Source organism: Somniosus microcephalus, unplaced genomic scaffold (assembly GCF_052327205.1).
Source record: "Somniosus microcephalus isolate GS21.2 unplaced genomic scaffold, FLI_Smic_1.0 scaffold1025, whole genome shotgun sequence".
Classification (NCBI taxonomy): Eukaryota; Metazoa; Chordata; class Chondrichthyes; order Squaliformes; family Somniosidae; genus Somniosus; species Somniosus microcephalus.
This window is the reverse complement of record NW_028226212.1, coordinates 1,159-27,571: the sequence shown is the minus strand read 5'-3', so window position 1 is coordinate 27,571 and position 26,413 is coordinate 1,159. Positions and strand designations below refer to the sequence as shown.

Genomic DNA, 26,413 nt, shown 5'->3' with positions numbered 1-26,413 from the left:
GCGTCATTTGAAATGTATGCATGCACTACTCTATAGCCACTTTTATACTGGTGTGCTCTAGATCTCGAGAAACTCACATCTCATACACCTGATCCAGCATTGTAAACCTACTGACCAGATTGTGTGCACTTGCAAGTGGCTGAAACACTTCGCAAATGTGCAAAATTATGAGTGTCTGCAATATTCAAGTCCCCAAGAATGTATTTTGACTTCACGAACACTGATGAATTCACTAATCTGATTCAGCATGTTTACTGGGAGTCCATGGAGTATCGTGCAGATCAAGACGACTAAGCAAAAATTGGGTTTTCACTGCAGACAGATTGCAAAGATAGATACATTTCTCTTTAGTGCCACCAACTGAACAGGAACAGTACGTCAAGAATTGGTGGCACTAATATAAACATTTCTATGATAATCAAGAACCAATCTTGCATAAAACAGCAATTTACATGGTACAAACTCAGGATGTCCAGCAAATTAATTCAGGAAACACACTAATTCTGACAACATAAGGTAGTGTATCTAGAGGCTTTTCACTGGTGTTGCAACTGCAATAGAAACAGAATATACAGTGTTTAAGCTTTAGCATAATGCCATTTCCACTGACTTGTTAACTGAAATGCTCCAAATTATTATGTTAGCATAAATTAGTGGGGTAGGGGGTAGAAAGAGGAAACCAAGGGGAGTGAAGCTGGATCTGTTTGAGTCACTAAATTATTCTCAATTACTGTACATTAAATACATCTAAAAGGCTGGACATCTTACCATAAATGTAAATAAGGAACTTAGCTTGATTCCACTGAACGTTCAAATAGATTACATTTACACCATGAGAGCATTCTGTTTTCAGAACTTAGCCATTTAAAAGTTAGTTGAATTAAAAATGAGCCAAATTAACACAAGATCCAATATTTAATAACCCAAAACAATTATAGTTCTGATCACTGGTCTGGAAATCAACTAAGTTTAAAAGAATTACCTTGTGATGTCATAAACTAGCAAGGCACCAGCAGCTCCTCTGTAGTAGGATCTTGTGATGGAACGGAAAGACTCCTGACCAGCCTGGTGACAACAAAACAGAATGCAAAAACTCGTGTTACTTATGCAAGGTATATATAAATCAATATATTACAAGCATCTTACTGGGACATGAATTAGTTAAGTGTAGGTATCACACCTGATCACTACTTTTAACTACAAGGTATCTATACTAACTATTATTCTTACCCTTGCTCTTCAACACCATGTGGTTTGCAGGACATCCAAATTCAATCTCCCAGCTCTAAGCTCTCTGGGTGTCCCACAATGAGAGCGAGCAAGCGCACAAGACCAAATGCTTCAATTTACTCAACCACCAGGCAGGGTATTATGCAAATGTTTAAAAAAAGACACCGCTTGCTAGTACAGAAAGAATGCTTTCACAAATTCTATTACAAAATGAACTACAAATTACCTCAGTTCTTTCCAGCTTAATTTACAGAAATATCTTAAATACAAATTGTCTTCTTGGAACTATTCTTGAATGAAGTGAAAGCAGCGAAAGAACTGAGTTTTACATTTTAATTAAACACCACACAAACTAAGACAGCTATAGGCACAAGCACAAAGTCTACTGTAAGTCAATGATTTGTGTCTACTGTCTGCTTAAAAAAAAACTCTGCCAGTTGTACCTACTGGATCATCGTCTTGAGAATCATTCCAGCAATCAATTGGATACAGCATTCAAATAAGCTATCTGAAATTGTGGGGAAGAGAGAGACACTTACAGTATCCCAAATCTGAAGTTTTATTTGTTTCCCATCGATGGTTATCATTCGAGCCCCAAATTCTACACCTGAATTAAAATTAGAAAAAAACATTATTGGACAGAATGTAAGGAGACGATTTTGCAGGACCAATCCTGGATGAAGTATTTCAGATACAAAAGTAAAAATTATTTACATATATCTGTCCAAATTCAATCTTCGAACCTTCGCTTAAAATGTAAAACTTTGCACTCATCACCAAATTAAGCAGAAGTGATGTGAAACCATCAGCATGAAAGCCAACATATACCACAACTGAATGTCATCCGGAGTGCAATTTAGGTGACTTTTTATACTGGCTGAATTTGAATTGCTGATTTCATTTACTCAACAGATCAAATTCATCCACTTCCTTGATTTCACCAACATTGTATCTTTAATGTGAACGAAATGATTTGGTTTTATTGTATAAATTTCATATGCAATGCCATTATATAAAATGTTTATATCTTCAATAAATATTCAACATTTGGAACATCTGTTTGTCTTATCAATTGTATACCTACGAAAGACTTAAATTTTCCAAGAATCATTACATCAAAAATAGTTAACATGTTGATTAAATGCAGAAGTTGCAAACAGGACTGGAACCCTTCAGAAAAAGTATGCTCAAAACCAAAGGCTCACTCCCACACCAATTTTCCTCCCTATCTTCCTACTGCCACTCCAATTCCCTTCCCTCGCTTTCACATGGTCCATCTCCGACTCTACCCTTCCCTCGACTTCTCCAACTCCATTTCTGGAGATAGGCTGTCGACCAGTATCTACGGTAAGCCCACCGACTCCCAGCTACCTTGGCTATGCTTCCTCCCACAAGCTTCCTATAAGTACCTGACTCAAATTACCAGTTTCTCCGTCTCAGTTGTATCTGTTCGGACGATACCACCTTCAATACTTCAGCTACGTCTTCCTCAACAGAGGACTCCCCTCCACTGTGGTTGATATGTCCCTCGACTGTGTTCGACCCACTTCCTGCACTTTGGCTCTCACCCCTTCCCCTGCCTGCCAAAATGAGGGTAGGGTTCCCCTTGTCCTCACCTTCCACCCCAGCTGCCTCCACATTCAACGGATCATCCTCCGCCAATTACACCACCATGATGATGCCACCACCAAACATCTTCCGAAGGAATCGTTCCCTCCGCGACACCCTGGTCCACTCTCCATCACTCCAAACTCCTTCCCTTCCCACAGGGCCTTCCAGTGCAACACCCGCCCTTTTACCTTCCTCCCTTCCAGGGTCCCAAACTCCTTCCAGGTGTACTTTTACTTTTCAATTTAGTATTCGCTTTTCACAATGCGGTCTCTTCTACATTGGGGAGACCAAACACAGATTGGGTAATCGCTTTGTGGAACACCTCATTTTAGTCCGCAAGCATGACTTAAGAACACAAGAACATAATAGGCTTGCCAGCAAAGTTGAAGCCCATGGAATAAAAAGGGACAGTGGCAGCATGGATGCAAAATTCACTAAGTAACAGGAAACAGTAGTGGTGAAGAGTTGTTTTCAGAGTGGAGGAAGGCATACAGTGATGTTCCCCAGGGGTCGGTACTAGGACCACTGCTTTTCTTGATATATATTAGTGACTTGGGTGTACAGGGCACAATTTCTAAATTCGCAGATGACACAAAACTTGGAAGTATAGCGAACAGTGAGGAGGAAAGTGATTGTCGTCAACACGACAGACAGGCTGGTGAAATGGGCAGACACGTGGCAGATGAAATTTAACTCAAAAGTACAAAGTGATGCATTTTGGTAGGAAGGAGAGGAAATATAAACTAAAGCAGGTGCATAAACAGAGACACCTGTGCACAAATCGGTGAAGATTCAGAGGACACAGATTTAAGGTGATTGGCAGAAGAACCAAAGGTGACGAGGAAATCTTTTTTTTATATAAACGCAGCAAGTGGTTAGGATCAGGAATGCACTGCCCGATAGGGTGGTGGAGGCAGACTCAATGGTGGCTTTCAAATGGAAATTGGGTAAGTACCTGAAAGAATTTTTTTTTACAGGGCTACAGGGAAAGGGTGAGGTAGTGGGACTAGCTGAAGTGCTCTTCCAGAGAGCCTGCATGGGCTCGACAGGCCAAATGGCCTCCTCCTGTGCTGTAACCATTCTCTAATTTTAGGAGCAGTAGGCCATGCAGCACCTTCCGCCTGCTCCACCATTCAATGAGATCAGTGCTGAACTTTGACATTAAAGCCACTTTCCCAGACCTCCATTCCCTTAGTGCCCAAAAGTCTATGGGGAAAAAATTCGGTTGGTTTGCGCCTCCCGTTAGCACTTTAAGAGGGCGCTATGTGGCGCAAAGCAACTAACACCCCTGCGGGGCGATGTTTGCGCCACTCATGAAATGAACCAGTCATTTTGCAGCGACACAACACTCCCACCACAATCTCCTGTGCCTGCAAGTCGTGACGTCAGTCGAGCGTGCAACGCCCTGGACTGGATATTGAGTGGCGCCCCCTGTCTTACCGCCTGCTGCTAGCAACGACAGGTTCAGGGGAGCGTTTTGCAGTCAGGAAGGGACTGGGAGTGCTATTTAAAAGGCGACCGCTTCCTGCCTTTTTTTGTCAGCAACATTTTTTCATCACGCATGCTGTGTGAGAGACTGCAGGAGATATTCAAAGCTGTGTTGAGGAGTTTTGGGTACTGAGCAGCACTTTACAGGTTTTTTTATTTTTTTATAATTTGATCTTCCTTGCATCAATTTAGAAGAGACTGTGGGGGTAGTGCTCTGAGCTCTTTCCTGGGCCTCCATTGTACTTTCCAACCAATTTGATGTACAGGTCTCTCCAGGCAGAGATTCGAGGCTACAATGAGCAAGGTGTGGATGGAGAGCAAGATCGACCCTCCGCTTTAAGAACTGGCCAGCACCAGTGTTCCATTGCTGACTGACATCACGAGCTTTGCCAGCGCTCCGAGTTAGCGCCTCGCTCCTCGGCCTTTAGACAAGTGTGTAGCGCCTGATTTAGTGTTCCAATCACCTCCAGGGGCGATAAAAGCCAAGTTTGCATTCGGAGGAGATAATTAGCACCAGGCACTAAACTTTGCGTCCGGCCAATAATCGCGCCCCAAATGAGACGATACTGAATTTCTCCCTCCATCAATCTCTGTCTTGAATATACTCATCGACTGGGCATCCACAGCCATCTGGGGTAGAGAACTCCAAAAATTCACAACCTGAGTGAAGAAATTCCTCTTCAACTCAGTCCTAAATAGCCAGCCCTTTATCCTGAGATGACCTCTAGTTCTAGCCTCTAAGCACCTACCCTGTCAAATTTTAAGGATTTTATACTTTAACGAGATCACCTCATTCTTCTAAACTCGAGAATTATAGGCCTATTCTACTTTATCTCTTCACAGGACAGTCCTTAGGCGGTCTGCACCGAGCGGGATTAAACAGAGTGGACATGAACAGAGCTTTATTTAGGAATTTGGAAAGAGTGGGAACTTGGAGAAGAGGGGGAAGGAGTTGCTGCTTTTTGCCTACACTGCTTATAGTGCTGTGTGTTATGGGTAGATATTTAATTTCAGTACCCTGAACTTAATCTAGATCAAGTAAATAGTCAAGAAACTACACTAAGCAAAGTTACCCAATTACAAATTTAATTAAATAAAATAAGGTCATATAGGGATGGCAGTTCAGGTGGTGTGCTTCAACTGCAGCATGTGGGAATTTGTCGAGGGCATTGTGATCCCGGACAACCACGTTTGCAGTAAGTTCCTGCATCTTGAGGAACTTCAGATCAGTTTTTGAGCTGGAGTCGGAGGTGCAGATCTTGCAGGGCATCAGGGATGGGGAGAGTTACCTGGACACTTCGATCCAGGAAGCAGTCACACCCCTTAGGTTAGGTAGTGGTACAGGTCTGGTTAGTGATCAGGGACAGGAGGGTGTGACTGCAACTCAGGCAGGTAAGGGGACCCCAGGTACAGTGCTGGAGGAGCCTCAGCCTTTGCCCTTGTCAAACAGGTATGAAGTTCTTGCTGCCTATGTGGATGACAGAAAAGCCTGCAGGATGGATGAGCAAGCTGACCATGGCACAGGAGGCCATTCAAGTGGGGCGAGTGAAAAGGAATGTAGTTGTGGTAGGGGATTGTATATTCAGGGGGATAGATACTGTTCTCTGCAGCCGCGACCGAGTTCCGAAGGCTGTGTTGCCTGTCAGGGTTAAAGCCATCTCCTCGTGGCTGGAAAATAACTTAGAGTGGGAGGGGGGAGGATCTAGTTGTCGTGGTCCACGTAGGAACCAATGACATAGGTAGAACTAGGAATGAGGTTCTGCTGAGGGAGTTCGAGAAGCTAGGATCCAAATTAAAAAGCAGAACCTCAAAAGGTAATCATCTCTGGATTGTTACCCGAGCCACACGCAAATTGGTACAGGAACAAACAGATTAGAGGTTTAAATGAGTGGCTCAAAGGGTCGTGTGGAGGAAAGGGTTTCAGTTCATGGGGCACTGACGCCAGTACTGGGGAAAGAGCGTGCTGTTCCATTGGGACGGGCTCCACCTAAACCAGGCTGGGACTATTATCCAGGCAAACCAAATAACTAGGGCAGTAGACAGGGCTTTAAACTAATAAGGGGGGGGGGGGGGGGGGGAGGATTCAGGAAAGAGCAAATTTAAAAGCAGCAGGAGAAATGCCAAGGCTCTAGAGCAGAGTAGAGATTTGGATAAAAATAAGCAGAGTGGATCAGGAAGGGACAGAGTTACAAAAGTAATAAGGCATCAGTGACATCAGGGAAAGAGAAATAAGTCAAAGCTACAGGCACTATATCTGAATGCACAAAGCATTCACAACAAAATACTGTAGATGAATTAATAGTGCAGATAGAAATTAACAGGTTTGATCTAATAGCCTAACGGAGACGTGGTTGTAAAGTGGCCAAGGTTGGGACCAAAACTGTGCAAAGTACTCCAGGTGTGGTCTCACCAAGGCCCTGTACAATTGTAGCAAGACTTCCTTACTCTTATATTCCAACCCCTTGCAATAAAGGCCAACATGCTATTTGCCTTCCTTATTGCTTGCAGTACCTGCATGCTAGCTTTGTGTTTCTTGCACGAGGACACCCAAATCTCTCTGAACACCAACATTTGAAAGTTGCTCACCATTTAACAAATATTCTGTTTTTCTATTCTTCCTACCTCATTTCCTTACATTATACTCCATCTGCCACCTTGCTGCCCACTCAGTCTATCTATATCCCTTTGCAGACTGTTCTCGCAGCTTACTGTCCCACCTAGCTTTGTATCAGCAAACTTGGATACATTACACTTGGTCCCTTCATCTAGGCCATTAATATAGATTGTAAATAGCCAAGGCCCCAACACTGAACACTGCAGCACCCCACTCGTTACAGCCTACCAACTTGAAAAAGATCAGTTTATCCCTACTGTTTTGTGTCAGTTATCCAATCCTCTATCCATGCTACTATATTACCCCATGAGCCCTAATCTTGTGTAATAACCTTTTATGTGGCACCTTATCGAATGACTTAGAAATCCAAAATATACTACATCCACTGGTTGCCCTTTATCTAATCATGGGGGACTTTAATCTATAGACTGGGCAAACCAAATTTGCAATAAGTGTGGAGGACAAATTCATGGAATGCATGCAAGACAATTTTCTAGATCAGTAGGTTGAGGAACCAACTAGGGAACAGGCTATTTTAGATCTAGTATTGTGCAATGAGAAAGGGTTATTTAATAACCTTTAGGGAAGAGTGACCATAATATGATACAATTTTATATTGAGTTTGAAAGTGATTTAGTAAAAATCAGAAACTAGTCTTAAATCTAAACAAAGCAAGCTACATAGGTATGAGGGGTGAGTTGGCCAAGGTAGATTGGGAAACATTAAAAAGGTAGGATGGTTGACAAGCAGTGACTAGCATTTAAAGAATACATAATTTACAACAAATATACATTCAAGGCAAAAAAAAAACCACAGGAAAAGTGCTCCAACCGTGGCTAACAAGAAGTTAAAGGTGGTATTAGGTCAAAGGAAAAGGCTTATAATGTTGCCAAAAAATAATAAGCCTGATTGGGAGGATTTTAGAAAAGGAGGACCAAGAAATTGATAAAGGGAAAATAGAATGGGAGTAAACTAGCAAGACATAAAGACAAACTCTAAGTTTCTATAGGCATATAAAAAGATTAGCAAAAGTAAATGTGGGCCCCTTACAGGCTGAGACAGGAGAAATTATAACGGGGAATAAGGAAACGGTTGAGAAATTAAACAAATACTTTGCGTCTGTCTTCACAGGATGATGCAAAAAACTTCCCAGAAAGTGGCAAACAAAGGCTCTAGCGAGAACGAGGATATGAAAGAAATTAGTAAAAAAAAATTACTGGAGAAATTAATGGGGCTGAAAGCTGATAAATCCCCTGGACCTGATGGCCTACATCCTAGGGTTTTCAAAGAGGTGGCAAGAGATCATGGATTCATTGGGTGTCATTCTCCAAAATTCCATAGATTCTAGAATGGTTCCCACAGACTGGAGGTAGCAAATGTAACCCCTACTAGTTGAGAGAGAAAACATGGAACTACAGACCAGTTAGACTGACATCAGTACAGGAAACTGTTATCCAGAGGCTAAATGTCCAGCAAGCTCAAGCCACCGGCAAAAATCAGGAGCCGTTTTGTTAGTTTTTTTTTTCTTCTCGTAGGTTTTTTCTTCTCATGGCTTTTTTTTCCCCCCAACAGTCAGGCTCTGCAAAGTCTCTGTAGCTTAGCAACAGCTTGAGAGAGACGCTTCCAAGGTACAGGCCGACTGTTTAGAAGCTGTTGCTAAGCAACAGTGTTTGTTGTCAGATATGGAGATGAAAAGCTCCGTATGCTTCAACATTAACGCTGGTGTGTCCGGCAGTTTTGAGGGAACGGCAACAGCTCGGTCCCAGATAGCACAAAGTTTCCTGTAGTAGGGAAAATGCTAGAATCTATTAAGGACGTGGCAACAGGGCATAGGATTGGGCAGAGTCAACATGGATTTATGAAAGAGAAATCATGTTTGACAAATCTGTTGGAGTTTGTTGAGGTTATAACTAGTAGAATAGATAAGGGGGAACCAGTGGATGTGGTATATTTGGATTTTCAGAAGGCATTCAATAAGGTGCCACACAAGAGGTTAACAAAATTAGGGCTCATGGGGATTGGGGGTAATAGCCTAGCTAGGATTGAGGATTGGTTAACAGACAGGAGAGAGTAGGAATAAACAGGTTATAGTCAGGTTGGCAGGCTGTAACTAGTGGGGTACTGCAAGGATCAGTGCTTGGGTCTCAGCTATCCACAATCTATATTGATGATTTGAATGAGGGGGCCAAATGTAATATATCCAAGTTTGCTGATAATACATAGAAACATAGAAGATAGGAGTAGGGCATTCGGCCCCTCGAGCCTGCTCCGCCATTCAATGAGATCATGGCTGATCATCCAAACTCGGTACCCTGTCCCTGCCTTCTCCCCATATCCCTTGAGCCTTAAATATATCTAACTCCTTGAATATATTTAATGAATTGGCCTCAACTGCCTTCTGTGGTAGAGAATTCCACAGGTTCACCACTCTCTGGGTGAAGAAATTCCTCCTCATCTCTGTCCTAAATGGCTTACCCCTTAACCTTAGACTGTGACCCCTGGTTCTGAACTCCCTGCCATCAGGAACATCCTTCCTGCATCTAGTCTGTCTAGTCCTGTTACAATTTTATAAGTTTCAATGAGATCCCCTCTCATTCTAATCTCCAGCGAGTACAAGCCCAATCGACCCAGTCTCTCCTTATAAGTCATTCCTGCCATCCCAGGTATCAGTCTGGTGAATCTTCGCTGCACTCTCTCCATGGCAAGAACATCCTTCCTCAGATAAGGCGACCAAAACTGCACACAATACTCAAGGTGTGGTCTCACCAAGGCCCTGTACAACTGCAGCAAGACATCCTGGTTCCTGTACTCAAACCCTCTCACTATGAAGGCCAACATACCATTTGCCTTCTTAACCACCTGCTGCACCTGCATGCTTAACTTCAGCACCAGTGCACAAGGACACCCAGGTCTCATTACACTTCCCCTTCTTCCAATCTATTGCCATTCAGATAATAATCTGCCTTCCTGTTTTTGCCACCAGAGTGGATAACCTCACATTTATCCACATTATACTGCATCTGCCCAATCACCCAACTTGTCCAAATCATACTGGAGTTTCTCGGCACCCTCCTCACAGCACACACGCCCACCCAGCTTTGTGTTGTCTGCAAACTTGGAGATATTACATCCAGTTCCCTCATCTAGATCATTAACATATAGTGAATAGCTGGGGTCCTAGCACCGATCCCTGCGGTACCCCACTAATCACTGCCTGGCAGTCGGAAAAAGACCCATTCATTCCAACTCTGCTTCCTGTCTGCCAACCAGTTCTCTATCCAAGTCAGTACCTTGCCCCCAATCCCATGTGCTTCAACTTTACATGCTAATATCTTATGCGGGACCTTATCGAAAGCCTTCTGAAAGTCCAAATACACCACATCCACTGGTTCGCCCTTATCTATTCTACTAGTTACATCCTCAAAAAATTCCAGTAGATTAGTCAAGCACGATTTACCTTTTGTAAATCCATGTTGACTTTGTCCGATCCTGTACAAAGCTAGATGGGAATACAAGTTGTGAAGAGGATGCAAAGAGGTTTCAAGGGGATATAGGCAGACTAAGTGAGTGGGCAAGAACATGGCAAATGGAATATAATGTGGAGAAATGAAGTTACCCACTTCGGTAGGAAAAATAGAAAAGCAGAGTATTTTTTTAAAATGGTGCGAGATTGAGAAATGTTGGTGTTAAGGGACCTGGCTGTCCTTGTACATGAATTACTGAAAGTTAACATGCAGGTACAGCAAGCAATTAGGAAAGCAAATGGTATGTTGGCCTTTATTACAAGAGGATTTGAGTATAAAAGAGTAACAATGTCTTACTGCAATCATATAGGGCCCTGGTGAGACCACAGTTGGAGTATGTGGTAAACCACTGTCATACCTGTCTGTGTCTGTATGTGTATTCCACTAGGTACAGGTCTGGACATGCCTCGGCTGACTCCTCCCACTATTCCAGGTATATAAGTGACTACCTCCCAGTCCCTTAGTATTCTGGACGGGTCGACCACTCGAGACAAGACCTTCATTCTTTAGTTAATAAAAGCCTGATTGTTACTCGCTCAACTTCAGTCTTTTGAGTAATTGATGGCGCATCAATTTTATTAACTAAATTTTTTATAATGGAGAAGATCCTCACACCAGCATGCCTGGACCTGGACAGTCGGGAAGCGGACGCTTCCACCAAGTTTGCTCACTGGCTTCGAGACATTCCTGACTGCCTCCACTGCGGTCGAAACGGATGCGGACAAACTGTCTGTCCTGATCTCCAAGGTGAACCACCGAGTGTACTCAGTCATCCGGGATGCGACCTCGTACACAGCCGCCCTCCAGCTCCTCAAGACCCAGTACACGCGCCCTGTGAACGAAGTATACGCTAGGCACCTTCTGGGGAGTCGCAAGCAACAACCTGGGGAATCGACTGAGGAATACCTCCAAGCACTGTCCGTGCTTGGCCGGGCCTGTGGGTGTAAGGCGGTAACGCCCACTAAGTACACGGAGGAACTGATCCGGGATGCCTTCGTAGCGGGCCACAGGTCCAACTACACCCGACAGCGACTGCTGGAGCAGAGTGACCTCACCCTCGACAAAGCCTCCGACATCGCACTAACGCTGGACGCAGCCTTCCGGGGCATGGATGCCTACTCCTCTGCACCGTGGACGCCGCGGGGAACGACAACCTGGGACACGGTAGGACAGCCCCATAGCACCGTGCCACCCCAGCCACAGCCCAACAACGGCCCAACTACCGCAGCAGTGTCCCAAAGCCAGACAGCAGTATCCCAAGGCCAGAAATGCTACTTCTGTGGCCAGGCCAAACACCCCAGAGCGCGCTGCCCGGCGAAGAATGCAACCTGCTCGGGCTGCGGGAAAAAGGGACACTACGCCAGCGTCTGCAAGGCCAAAGCCACCCCGAACGCCAGCAGCGCCGCGTGTGGGCCTCCCCAGCCATGTGCGAACCACCGCAGCAGCAGCCATCTTGGACGACTCCAGCCACATGGGAATCATGGGCGCCGCCATCTTGGACACCAGCCGGGACGCAGCAGACCGCCAACCCCCACCCATCTGATACTCGCATCGACACACCGACCCCTACGCTGGCCTCTGTGACGCTGGACCAAACGAGACCGCACCAGTTAGCTCGGTCCAAAATGGACGTTAAGGTAAACGGCCATGCAATAAACTGCCTTTTTGACTCCGGGAGCACAGAGAGCTTCATCCACCCCGACACGGTGCGGCGTTGCTCTCTCCCAGTCCTGCCTGCGCACCAGCGGATTTCTATGGCCTCCGAGTCCCAGTCAGCGGACATTGGCGGCTACTGCGTGGTGACACTAGTAGTAGACGGGACTGTGTTCAATAATTTTAAACTCCTGGTCCTGCCCGACCTCTGCGCTGCCGTTCTACTGGGGTTGGATTTCCAGTGCCACCTCAAAAGCGTTACGATGGCGTACGGTGGCCCCCTCCCCCCACTCACAGTCCGCAGCCAGCAGCCTCCAAATTGCCCGCCGCGCACTAGATGCAACCTCTCCACACTCAGAGTCCCACCCCCCCCACTGTTTGCTAACCTCACCCCTGACTGTAAGCCCATCGCCACAAAGAGCAGGCGATACAGTGCCGGGGACAGGGTTTTCATCAAAACCGAAGTGGAACGGCTCCTGAAGGAGGGGATTATTGAGGGCAGCTCCAGCCCCTGGCGAGCCCAGGTTGTGGTCGTTAAGACCGGCGAGAAACAACGCCTGGTCATCGACTACAGCCAAACAATAAACCGCTACACCCTGCTGGACGCCTACCCACTCCCCCGCATAGCTGACATGGTCAACCAGATCGCGCAGTACCGCGTCTTTTCGACCATTGACCTGAAATCAGCGTACCACCAGCTCCCCATCAGCCCTGAAGACCGCCAGTATACTGCTTTTGAGGCAAACGGCCGCCTCTATCACTTCCTTAGGGTTCCCTTCGGCGTTACCAACGGGGTCTCCGTCTTCCAAAGGGAGATGGACCGGATGGTCGATCAAAACGAGCTGCAGGCCACTTTCCCTTACCTAGATAATGTGACCATCTGCGGCCATGACTTGCAGGACCATGACGCAAACCTCGAGAAATTCCTCCGCACCGCCCAACTCCTGAACCTGACATATAACAAGGAGAAGTGCATATTCCGCACAGACCGCCTCGCCATCCTTGGCTGTGTTGTAGAACACGGGGTCATCGGACCCGGACCGGATGCGTCCCCTTATGGAACTCCCACTGCCCCACTGCCTAAAAGCTCTGAAGAGGTGCCTAGGGTTTTTTTCCTACTACGCTCAGTGGGTCCCCTACTATGCAGACAAAGCCCGTCCGCTGATCAAGTCCACCTCTTTTCCCGTGACGGCAGAGGCCCGCTTAGCCTTCCACCGTATCAAGGAAGACATTGCCAAAGCCACCATGCACGCAGTGGACGAATCCATCCCCTTCCAGGTGGAAAGCGATGCGTCCGACTTCGCTCTGGCCGCCACCCTTAATCAGGCGGGGAGACCTGTGGCATTCTTCTCACGAACCCTCCAGGGCCCGGAGACCAGACACTCCGCGGTCGAGAAGGAGGCCCAGGCTATCGTGGAGGCTGTGCGTCATTGGAGGCACTACCTGGCCGGAAAACGATTTACCCTGCTCACTGACCAGCGTTCAGTTGCTTTTATGTTCAACAACAAGCAGAGGGGCAAAATCAAAAATGACAAGATCTTGAGGTGGAGAATCGAACTTTCCACCTACAATTACGAGATCTTGTACCGGCCTGGGAAGCTCAATGAACCCCCAGATGCCCTATCGCGTGGCACCTGCGCCAGCGCGCAGATCGATAGGCTGAGGGCCCTCCACAATGACCTCTGCCACCCGGGGGTCACCAGGTTCTTCCACTTCATCAAGGCCCGCAACCTGCCTTACTCCATTGAGGAGGTCAGGACCATGACCAAGAACTGCCAAGTCTGCGCTGAGTGCAAACCGCACTTTTATAGACCAGACAGAGCCCACCTGATAAAAGCCACTCGCCCTTTCGAACGCCTGAGCGTCGATTTTAAAGGGCCTCTCCCCTCCTCCGACCGCAATGTGTACTTCCTCAACATCATTGACGAGTACTCCCGGTTCCCGTTCGCTTTCCCCTGCCCGGACATGACCAGTGCCACGGTCATTAAATGTCTGAACAGCCTCTTCACCCTGTTCGGTTTCCCCAGCTATATCCATAGCGACCGGGGCTCATCGTTTATGAGCGACGAACTCCGCCAGTACCTGCTCGCTAGGGGTATTGCCACAAGCAGGACCACCAGTTACAACCCCCGGGGGAACGGACAGGTGGAAAGAGAGAATGCAACTGTTTGGAAGGCTGCCCTACTAGCCTTAAAGTCTAGGGGCCTTCCGACCTCCCGCTGGCAGGAGGTGCTCCCCGATGCGCTCCACTCGATTCGGTCACTTCTCTGCACTGCCACCAATGCCACCCCTCACGAGAAAATGTTTGTCTTCCCAAGGAAGTCCACATCGGGGACATCGTTACCGCCATGGCTGACGTCCCCAGGGCCGGTACTACTGAGAAGACACGTGAGGGCCAATAAAACGGACCCCCTGGTCGAGAGGGTCGACCTCCTCCACGCCAACCCCCAGTACGCTTACATTGCGTACCCGGACGGGCGGGAGGACACAGTCTCCATACGAGACCTCGCACCCTCGGGGACCGCTGTAACCCACTACCCATTACCACCCCCCCCCACGACCCGATATCCAACCCCAGCAGCCGGCTCGCCTTGGACCGTCACCCATGAGGACTACACTCCAGGGCCCCAGCCTACACGGGACGCGACGCCGGAAGCTCCACCACCCCTGCCGTCGCCACGTCGATCACAGCGGCAGACAAGACCTCCGGAGAGACTCCAATACACGAACTTTTAAATACACTTCACCCCGCCGGACTCATTTTTAAACAAGGGGTGAATGTGGTAAACCACTGTCATACCTGTCTGTGTCTGTATGTGTATTCCACTAGGTACAGGTCTGGACATGCCTCGGCTGACTCCTCCCACTATTCCAGGTATATAAGTGACTACCTCCCAGTCCCTTAGTATTCTGGACAGGTCGACCACTCGAGACAAGACCTTCATTCTTTAGTTAATAAAAGCCTGATTGTTACTCGCTCAACTTCAGTCTTTTGAGTAATTGATGGCGCATCAGAGTATTGTGTACAGTTTTGGTCTCCTTACCCAAGGAAGGATGTACTTGCCATAGAGGGAGTGCAATGAAGGCTCACCAGACTGATTCCTGAGATGGGGATTGTCCTAGGAGAGATTGAGTAGACTAGGCCTATATTCTCCAGAGTTTAGAAGAATGAGAGGTGATCTCATTGAAACATACAAAATTCTTACAGGGCTCGACAGGGTAGATGCAGGGAGGATGTGCCCCCTGGCTGGGGAGTTTAGAACCAGGGGTCACAGTCTCAGAATAAGGGGTCGGCCATTTAGGACTGAGATGAGGAGAAATTTCTTCACTCAGCGGGTGGTGAATCCCCAGAGGGCTGTGGAGGCTCAGTTGTTGAGTATATTCAAGACAGAGATCGATAGATTTTTGAATATTAAGGGAATCAAGGGATTTGGGGATAGTGCAGGAATGTGGACATGAGGTAGAAGATCAGCCATGATCTTACTGAATAGCAGAGTAGGCATGAAGGGCCAAATGGCCTACTCCTGCTCCTATTTATGTTCTTATATCATCTCATCCCAGGAATCAATCTAGTGACCCTTTGTTGCACCTCCTCTAAGGCAAGTGTATCCTTCCTTAGGTAAGGAGACCAAAACTGTACACAGTACATAGATACATAGAAGATAGGAGCAGGAGTAGGCCATTCAGCCCTTCGAGCCTGCTCTGCCATTCAATGAGATCATGGCTGATCATCCAAATTCAGTACCCGGTCCCTGCCTTCTCCCCATAATCCCTTGATCCCTTCAGCCTCAAGAAACATATCCAACTCTTTCTTGAATATATTTAATGAACTGGCCTCCACCGCCCTCTGTGGCAGAGAATTCCACAGGTTCACCACTCTCTGGGTGAAGAAATTCCTCCTCATTTCAGTCCTAAATGGCTTACCCCTTATCCTTAGACTGTGACCCCTGGTTCTGGACTCCCCGGCCATCAGAAACATCCTTCCTGCATCTAGTCTGTCCAGGCCTGACAGAATCTTCAAAACTCCAGTGAGTATAAGCCCAATCGACACAATCTCTCCTCATACCTCATTCCTGCCATCCCAGGTATCAGCCTAGTGAATCTTCGCTGCACTCCTTCCATGGCAAGAACGTCCTTCCTCAGGTAAGGCGACCAAAACTGCACACAATACTAAAGGTGTGGTCTCACCAAGGCCCTGTACAACTGCAACAAGACATCCTTGTTCTTGTACTCGAACCCTCTTGCTATGAAGGCCAACATACCATTTGCCTTCTTAACCGCCTGCTGCACCTGCATGCTTACCTTCAGCGACTGGTGTACACCACCACCCAGGTCTCTGCACTTCCCCTTCTCCCAATATATTGCCATTCAAATAATAATCTGCCTTCCTGTTTTTGCCACCAAAGTGGATAACCTCACATTTATCCACATTATAGTGCATTTGCCATGTTTCTGCCCAATCACCCAACCTGTCCAAATCGTGGAGTTTCACAACATCCTCCTCACAGCATATCCTCCCCCCCAGCTTTGTGTCGTCTGCAAATTTGGAGATATTACATCCAATTCCCTCGTCCAGATCATTAATATATATTGTGAACAGCTGGGGTCCTAGGACCGATCCTTGCGGCACCCCACTAGTCACTGCCTGCCACTCAGAAAACGACCCGTTTATTCCAACTCTTTGCTTTCTGTCCGCCAACCAGTTCTCTATCCAAGTCAATACCTTGCCCCCAATCCCATGTGCCTTAATTTTGCATGCTAATCTCTTATGCGGGACCTTATCGAAAGCCTTCTGAAAGTCCAAATACACCACATCCACTGGTTCTCCCTTATCTATTTTACCAGTTACATCCTCAAAAAATTCCAGTAGATTAGTCAAGCATGATTTATCTTTTGTAAATCCATGTTGACTTTGTCCGATCCAGTCACTGCTTTCCAAGTGCTCTGCTATTGCATCTTTTATAATGGACGCTAGCATTTTCCCCACTACCGATGTCAAGCTTACCGGTCTATAATTCCCCACCTTTTCTCTACCACCTTTTTTGAATAGTGGGGTAACATTAGCTACCCGCCAATCCATGGGTACTGTTCCAGAGTCTATCGAGTTCTGGAAGATGACCAGCAATGCATCTACTATTTCTAGGGCCACTTCCTTAAGTACCCTGGGATGTAGATTATCAGGCCCTGGGGATTTATCGGCCTTCAGTCCCATCAATTTTCCGAACACCATTTCCCTACAAATACTGATTTCTTTCAGTTCCACCCTTTCATCAGACCCTATGTTCCCCGGCATCTCTGGGAGGTTATTTGTGTCCTCCTTTGTGAAGACAGAACCAAAATATGTATTTAGTTGGTCTGCCATTTCTTTGTTCCCCATTATAAATTCCCCCGATTCTGACTGCAAGGGACCTACGCTTGACTTCACCAATCTTTTTCTCTTCACATATCTATAAAAGCTTTTACAGTCAGTTTTTATGTTCTCTGCAAGCTTACTCTCATATTCTATTTTCCCTTTCTTAAATTAATTCCTTTGTCCTTCTTTGTTGAATCCTAAACTGCTCCCAATCCTCAGGATTATTGCTTTTTCTGGCCAATTTATATGTCCTCTCCTTGGACCTTATGCTATCCCTAATTTCCCTTGTTAGCCACGGTTGGGTCACCTTTTTTGTTTTATTTTTATGCCAAACTGGGATGAACAAATTCTGTAGTTCATCCATTCGGTCTTTGAATGTTTGCCATTGCCTATCCACCGTCAACCCTTTGAGTGCCATTCCCCAATCAATCCTACCCAACTCGCTCCTCAGACCATCATAGTTTCCTTTATTTAAATTGAGGACCCTAGTCTCCGAGTCAACTACTTCATTCTCCATCTTAATGAAGAATTCGATCATATTATGATCGCTCCGACCCAAGGGGCCTCGCACAACAAGATTGCTAATTAATCCTCTCGTTACATAATACGTACTCCAGGTGTGGTTTCACCAAAGCCCTATATATTGCAAGATCCTTACTTATATTCCAATCCCCTTGCAATAAATGCCAACATACTATTTGTCTTTCTAATTGCTTGCTGTACCTGTATGTTAACTTTTGGTGATTAGTGTTGAAGGACCCCCAAATCCCTTTGAATACCAACATTTACTAGTCTCCCCTGCTAAAAAATTCTGCTTTTCCATTCTTCCCAACAAAGGGGATAATATCACACTCCATAAACATTATACACCATCTGCCACCTTCTTGCCTAATCATTTAGCTGGTCTATATCCCTTCGCAGCCTCTTTGCGTCATCCTCCTCAGCTTACTTCCCCATTAAGCTTTGTATCGTCAGCAAACTTGGATATATTACACTCAGTCCCCTTATCCAAGTCATTGATATAGATGTAAATAGCTGAGGCGCAAGCACTGATCCTTACAGCACTCCACTAGTTACACCCTGCCATCTTGAAAATGACCTGTTTATTCCTACTCTTTTCTGTCTGTTAACCAATCCATGCTATTGCGCCAACCCACAAGCCCTAATCCTGTCATTTTAATTCTCCGCCACACTCCCACTTTTACTTCTGTCCTCTGTCTCGTACACCATTCTAATGAAGCTCAACAGAAGCGCAATAACAGCACCTCATCTTTCGATATGGCGCTTTGCAGCCTTCCGGACTAGAGTTCAACAATTTCAGATAACCACCACTCCCATTTTTTCCCCCCCCCAGACAGCAGCTGTTAGTACTGATTCTGCTATTGCCATTTACACCTCTTCCAGACCCATATTTTGTTTCTTTACTTGTCCCATTACTATCACCTTTTGCCTTGCACCATCATCCCATTTGTCATTTAATATCTCCTGGGTTGCACCCAATCACAGACCTTCCCAATTGTTCTTTCCTCCCCTCCCCCCTTTCCCTGCCCCTGCACTTGCTTAAAACCTGTTACATCTCTCTTCCCAGTTCTGATGAAAGGTCACCGACCCGAAAAGTTATCCGTTTCTCTCCCCATCAATGCTGCCTGACTAGGTGACCATTTCCAGGATTTTCTGTTTTTATTTCAGATTTCCAGCTTCAACGGTATCTTACTCGAGTAGTATATTGTGCAGAGAGGTGGTGAACGACTGAAGAGACACAAGGGGCATCACAGCAAATTCTGATCCTGTCCTCATTCAACATCTGCACAAAATCAAGCAGGGTGTCGCATAGTAACAGCGAGGACAAGAATCCTGGCCAATTTCACCTAACCAAAGAAGAGGCAAATTGTAGGGTGTCGAATGATGTCCTGCTGGTATCAGCTAACTTGCGACCTACCTGATTAGTATGGCTTTGAGAGTTTATTCATTGAAGGTGCTGAAAGGCTCATTTCCAATTTCCTGCTTGATATGCTAACAGTTTTACAGGAAAACAAAACATGCCATAAGCCAGAAACTTCTATTTCAAAGACTTGCTTGCAAAGCATGATGAACCCTTTAAGAACTTTTTCCATTCAGCAGTTATGCTTTTTTCAACTATAATTTTACTACTTAATTAGAAGTACAGCTGCTAGTGAATTGGTGGCAGCATCATCTCTGATAGCACTAATCAGTCTCCGAATAGTCAATGCTAACAGGATCCAACATCTCTTCATCGAGCCCACCAGGTAAATAATGTTGTAGAATAGCTTTCTTTCTCTTTGGATGCTTTTCTGCCTCACTTATATCAAAGCCATACGCTTGCTTGGGCAGGAGGTAAAAGGAATGGCCATTTATGGAGAAAATTCAACTTTGCCTAAGCAATGAAAGAAAAGCATTTAGTAGAAAGAATAAAAAGGAGTTAAAATCTGAGGCGCATCTTTATAGATTATCGTAACATAAAAAAAAACTCAGGGATGAAGTTCACACCAAATCAGAAGCAGGGCCTTCAGTGATTGCACAGCCACAGAAACCATCCGGAGCTTCATTCCCACCATTTCTCGTCTCATTTCCCTTCCACGCCTTCGCAAATTTTTAGTTGCATCAGAACCAAGGCCTGGATTTCATAATTCAAATATTGTCAGCTCACTAGTCCTCTAATTCCCACAATTTCTGTATTTTGGGGATTAAAAAAATTTGCAATCGACAGGAAAAAATTAGCTGATCCATCAAGCCTGTACTGTCCCAACCTACACGCCATCTTCTTTCACTTGATGTCTTTCACTCGTAACACATCCAGCTCCTTTTTTTTTTTTTAAATATAAACACTTACACCAAATTCACTTACCACATTAAAACATGTACAGGCAGCTTAATCCAGAGGTTGACGACACTGCGAAAAGCACCTCCTAATACCACACGTACTGCAGCAGTTCAAGAAGGCAGCTCACCACCACCTTCTCAAGGCCAATTAGGGATGGGCAATAAATGATGGCTTTGCCAGCAACACCCACATCCCAGGAACTTATATAAAAAAACTGGTACTAATGCCCCCTCGTCTTCTCCTGTCTATCTCACTTAAAATCGTCAATCCAGTGACACATTAAATCCCTTCATTATTTTAAAGATCTCAATCATAGCCCCTTGAAGTCTATCTTTATCCCCATAGTAAAACATCCCATTTCTCCAAGCCTGTCCTGAAACTAATGGGTCTTAACCTAGGATTTAATGGAGTCTGAACCTTTTCCAGTGTTGCAATATCCTCCAGCAGCAGAGGTCCAAAACTAGACAGTATTCTGGATGCAGCTAGACCACTTGTACCTGTGTTGAAGTGTGAAAGGCATGAGGATTACTTAACCTCTTTGATCTCGGCTCCTTAAATCAGAAGCTGTGTATCCAGAGCTTGTGATGTTCTGAGCCTCTGTTCAGAACATTTGAAGTGACAGTATTTACAAATAAATCTCCTAGCACAATAAACAATCAGCATTAAGTTGCAATCTCTTCTCCCCTCCCTATTTAAAATTACAATAACCAACATTTACATAGGACATTAAAAACATCCTAAGGCACTTTACAGAAGCAGAGGGGGAAAAAAAATAGGAAAAGAAACCAATAACCAGCTATGGTGTGGAAGTTCTAAGAGCTTACCGAAAGCTGAAAGATGAGTTTTGAGATGGTTTTTAAAAGATGACAAGAGAAGTGGAACTGCAGACTTTTTTCCCCGTGGGATGGGTCGAGGAAAAGAAGAGAATTTGTCCCAGAAAAGTCAGGCAAAGCATCTGAAAGCCTACCAATGGCAGAAAAGGGTGAGTGCACAAAAAGCCAGCATTAGAGGACTGAAGGGTCTCAGTGGCGATGAAAGGCTGGAGGAGGATGCAGAGAGAGTGAGCCCATGGAGAAGGTGGCAATGAAAGGTTGGAGGAGGATGCAGAGAGAGTGAGCCCATGGAGAAGGTGGCGATGAAAGGTTGGAGGAGGATGCAGAGAGAGTGAGCCCATGGAGAAGGTGGCGATGAAAGGTTGGAGGAGGATGCAGAGAGAGTGGGCCCATGGAGAAGGTGGCGATGAAAGGTTGGAGGAGGATGCAGAGTGAGTGAGCCCATGGAGAAATCGGAAGACGTGAACTAACATTTCAGTTCAACGCGTTGGGGAGTGACCGAACACTGGAAGAGCAGAGAACAAGGAGGATAATGCACTCGAGGATTTTAGGAGATTTTTCTTATCCCAGAGGATTATTGACCTTTGGAATAGGTTGCCAGCTCATGCAGTGGCTGCAATCACTGTAAACATTTAAGAGAGAACTTGAGTGGTCAGATATTGCTGCATACAAAAAAGGTAGAATGGTGGGGGGGGGGGGGGGGGGGGGGAGGAAAAGAGGGGTGTTGGCTAATGTATCTTGTGGTCATCTCCTGGAACTCCTTTATGATGGCTTTTGAGTCAAGAGGAATTTCCCAAATGCACCACTCCTTCATACCTCCCCAACCCACTCGAGTTAGCCCATGTGTTTTTTTAAAATCTGTTATTTCGCCTCTCCCAATATGGTTGGAAGTATTGGGGGTCATGTTGCTGAAGTGCAACATAACTGAATGGGACACTAAATGCATTTCTGTCTGTCGTTTTATATATTTGTCTGAATTTGAGACTTGTCAGGATGGTCTTGATGCTGAAAGCGCAGCAGAAACTGGACTTAAAGGATTCAAACAGAGCTTTGGGAGAAATGGGGATGAGTTGGGAGCCGAGAACCTTTGAGAGGAAAGGAAAGGAAAGACAGATGGGTTGGGGGTAGGCTCAAGAGTGCAGCGATGAAAACAATATACCCTAGTTTAATGTACTAGTGAATCGAACATAGGCAGTTTAATTCAACAGCAGGTGGTACTGGTTTTGTCTGCCAGAGAGCATGGCAATGGCACTTAAGCTAGGAAATGCAATGCTGCAAATACCAGCACTTAGATGCTGGGTGACATCAGGCAAAACAGCTCAGTGTTAAGTAGCAGTCATAACGAAACAATTGAACAGTGTGCAGCAAACAAACAGTCAGAACAGCAAAGGCTTCTAACTGAAGGAAAGCCACCAGTTTAGCACTATCTTCAATACATATTAAAATCACTGAATAGTGACACCGCCACTGTGCAAATACACTACGCCTGTCCGGACCCATGTGCGTGGCACTCACTGCCGTTCAAAACACAAATGTAGTCCGAGAGCAGGCTGTATGAATATATTGTTTACTGGAGCTGGTCCAAATTATTTAAATTGAAGAACACATTCAGATAAAGCTCTTGGGTTTCTGTAATACTCTTACAGCAGAGGCAGGTTCCCAGGAACAAAGCTGAGCTACCCATGCTCTGATCATATTGTTCCTTATTCTAGATAGTGGGTTCAGGGCGCTAAATCAAAGATACCATGCGCTCGGTAGAGGAGAGCACTAAGCTAAAGTTACTAATTCAAGGGGAACATACCAATCCTGCTGAAGCAGTGAGTATCCCAGATTTCTAATGCTTTGGCGAATTCCAATACATCAGGGCCGAGCACCTTTACAGGGAATTTATGCTTTAAGAGGCAACTGTTAAAGGCTATTGGCCTTCTTGAAGTTGTAACAAAATTGACCCCTGCTGAGCTACACGAGAGAAGCTTAGAGCTAGAGAACGTGATTAAAAGTGAAAAAAAAATGAATAGCACTCAAAGCAACTTTTAAAAAAAAGATGCAGGTCCTGGAGCTTTATATAGAGCAGGAGCAGGACACATGACCCAGCAGGATGTCAGGATTCAAATTTGTCTGGGTGGGCCCAGCACATGGTTTCACCAGAACCAACCTAGGTTGGCCGAGGACAATGAAATAATATTTTGATACAGTACATAAAAATTATACAAGTGCCAAACTATTTTTTATTTTAGAGAGCAAATGGGTTGCTTTGTTTACTCCAAAAGCATTGCATTAATTATATATGAAGTGTGTATAGATAGTTAACTCCTCCCATGGCATACTTGTGAAACCAATGGTTGCCCCGAAATAGAACAAATTAAAAAAGGAGCATCAAAATAAAAGCAAAGATTACTTAGTATTTTTAGCAAGTAATGGGCCAATTCTTCCGGGAAAAATGATGGTGCGTTAATGACACGCGCCATTATTAATGTACAAATCAGCCAGCAAGTTCAGGCGATGGCGAGATACACGGAGCAGGGAATCTCCAGAATTTGTTCAATTTACACAGTTTACCTTGCACAAACTGCAACTCCCCCTTAGTCTCCGTTATTTTAAGAACTTGCTGGATTTGCAGATTAATTGCCCACTAAATGCATGGCAGAAAGTTAGGGCTAATAGCATAAGTACCCTTTTAATGTAAAAATTGTTCATGTAGAAAATTAATGTAAATTGGACAAATGTTTATTTCAATAAATGTAATTTTTATTTTAAATGCTTAATCAAAGGGACTTAATTAATTCTGAATATGGGAATATTTATTTTAGAATTGTGTTAATTATTTATTTATTTGGGGATTTCTATTAAGCTTACGCAGATTAAGTTTGCAAACGGAATCCCACAAGCTTGAGAAATCCCTTTCTAATTGGTTGGCCGGGCCCATGTGATCCCAGGGATGCTTCCGAACCGCCTGCATCCTTGGGTCCGCAGGCCTTTACGCTTGGAGGCCCAGGTACTTGTGGATTTTTTCCCAGGTCGGAAGCATACTCCGGAGGTATGCCTCCAAACACAATTTCAGCCCAATTAGTTTCATTCGGTTAAAGAACATTTTCAAGTAAACATCCAGTTCAAGAATTTATGAATTTAGAAGAAAGCACTTGCAAGTTTTTTCAAAAATGTGTGACTCGTTTGGTAGATAGGATTACCTACACAAGTGCACTCTTCAAAAACAGCTGACTCACATTCTGCTGTCAGGTCCTGGTCTAGCAGTATTAACTTGTTAGCAACTGCATCTGCCCTAAGCTCCTGTTATTGTGCTAACTTAAGAAAAAGGCCAACAATACCCTTCTTAAATTAAAATGCTTACTTTACAGCTATTTATTTAAAAAGAAATATATTCAACTTCTAACACTCATATTCAAAAGGAAAAGAATATCAGAGGGGCTTGCAATGTCTGGTTCAAATCTAGTCTTTATGGAGATCGATATGGCAAACCATTTTAATGAGGTTTCTATTAAGGGAGGCAAGGAGAGAGTCAAAGGGATATCAAGCTTAACGTATACTCACCAATGGTAAGGTCATGAACAGGTTGGAATCTCTTGTCTGTAAACTGTAATAATAAACATGACTTTCCCACACCTGCAAAATAAAAGATTCATTAGTGTTAAATTCTATATACGCAAGTATAAAAATGTGTAATTGGCAAATGGTATCAAAATAATATTTTACAACAAAAGGCAAGGGAAGGCATAATGGGTGGATGCTTGACCACACATGGAACAGCAAATCACCAAACAAACCATGCCAGAAGTGGTTAAGATTTTACCAAATTTCTTAAAATTCTCCTGATTCACATCTGAAAGTATATAAACACTGCCTACAGCTTCATTGGGAACACAGAAATAATGGCCCAGATTTTGCTGGAGCAATTATCTCACGCCATGCCCAGTTAGACTTACTCCCTCATCCTTCAACTCGAAAATATTTTGCCCTTTAAGTTGCTGGAATTGCGAGCTGATAACAGGGCATCTGGGACCTTAGTGAATGATGGAACCAATAGTCTATCTCCTTAGCCAATGAGATTTATGGATTGAGAAAGAAAGAGGCAACGACAGAAGAGTGAATCCGAGTCAAATCAGATACAAAAAGAGAAATAAAGAGGGAAAGAAAAATTGGATTAAGAGATAAAGACAAAGGAAAAGTAAAATAATTAAAAAATTTAAAGTTTAAATTTTAAAAGTCTCCAACAACAATTTACTGCTTGCAGGAATGAGACTCCACACTTCAAATTGTTACCTTTCTGGGGGCTGGAGAGGTTGATTAGCATTGCAGGAATATAAAATCTCCCAGTTTAAAAGAAAGGTACTTGTGCTGTTATGTACTAGCCCTAACTTTCTACTGTGAGTAATGTGCAAATGCAGCAACCTCAGGAAACTAAACGGGAAGGTTGAGGGAGAGCTGCCATTTTCCTGAGGTAGAGTGGTGCAAATCGGCCAGCAATTTGTGGAAATTCTCAATTCACAGATTATCTCAATTGTCCCAAGTTGCTGGACAATTGACACCATTAATCTGGCTGTTATTTTGGCAGCAAATTCTGGGCTATTGTGCACATATTGAAGGAATCGATTTTCAATTGCAGTCAGCATAACATTACCCGTATGGAAAGGGACATTTCCCAGATGGCACTCAAGTCCAAGTCTTGAATTAAAAAACAATCAGTCATGCTGATTGTGAAACTTCCAGATTGTCATAAAAACCCATCTGTTTCACTAATGCCCTTTAGGGAAGGAATCTGCCGTCCTTACCCATGTGACTCCAGACCCACAGCAATGTGGTTGACTCTTCACTACCCTCTGAAATAGCCTAGCAAGCAACTCCGTTGTAACAAAATCGCTACGACAAATAAAACCAGACGGACCACCGACCTAGGCACCGGATTCAGACAGGCATACCAAGACCAGTCGACCCTGCAAAGTCCTCCTCACTAACATTTGGGGGATTTGTGCCAAAATTGAGAGCTGTCTCAGACTAGTCAAGCAATAGCCGACAGTCATACTCAATCATACCTTTCAGCCAACATCCTGAACTCCATCACCACCCCTGGGTATGTCCTGTTGCACCAGCAGGACAGACCCACCAGAGGAGAGTGGCCCTGGGAGTCTGCAACATTGACTCCAGACCAAGTCGTCTCAGGGCATCATGTCAAACATGGGCAAGGAAACCTCCTGCTGATTACCTCCTACTGTCCTCCTACAGATGAATCAATCAGAACTCCATGTTGAA

At 44.9% G+C, this 26,413-nt stretch overlaps 1 protein-coding gene across 1 annotated transcript in view; it reads right to left on the bottom strand.

Annotated features, from left to right (window-relative positions):
* LOC147080906 (ras-related protein Rab-2A) overlaps positions 1-24,803 on the bottom strand; it is a 37,334-nt gene extending 12,531 nt beyond the window's left edge. The window contains exons 1-3 of the mRNA XM_085981036.1: positions 24,698-24,803; positions 1,770-1,837; positions 983-1,065 (exon numbers count right to left, since the gene is read on the bottom strand). Coding sequence (XP_085837162.1) covers positions 983-1,065; positions 1,770-1,817 — 131 coding nt within the window. The 5' untranslated portion in view covers positions 1,818-1,837; positions 24,698-24,803. The remainder of the gene's footprint in view (positions 1-982; positions 1,066-1,769; positions 1,838-24,697) is intronic.
* Positions 24,804-26,413: the final 1,610 nt, after the last annotated feature.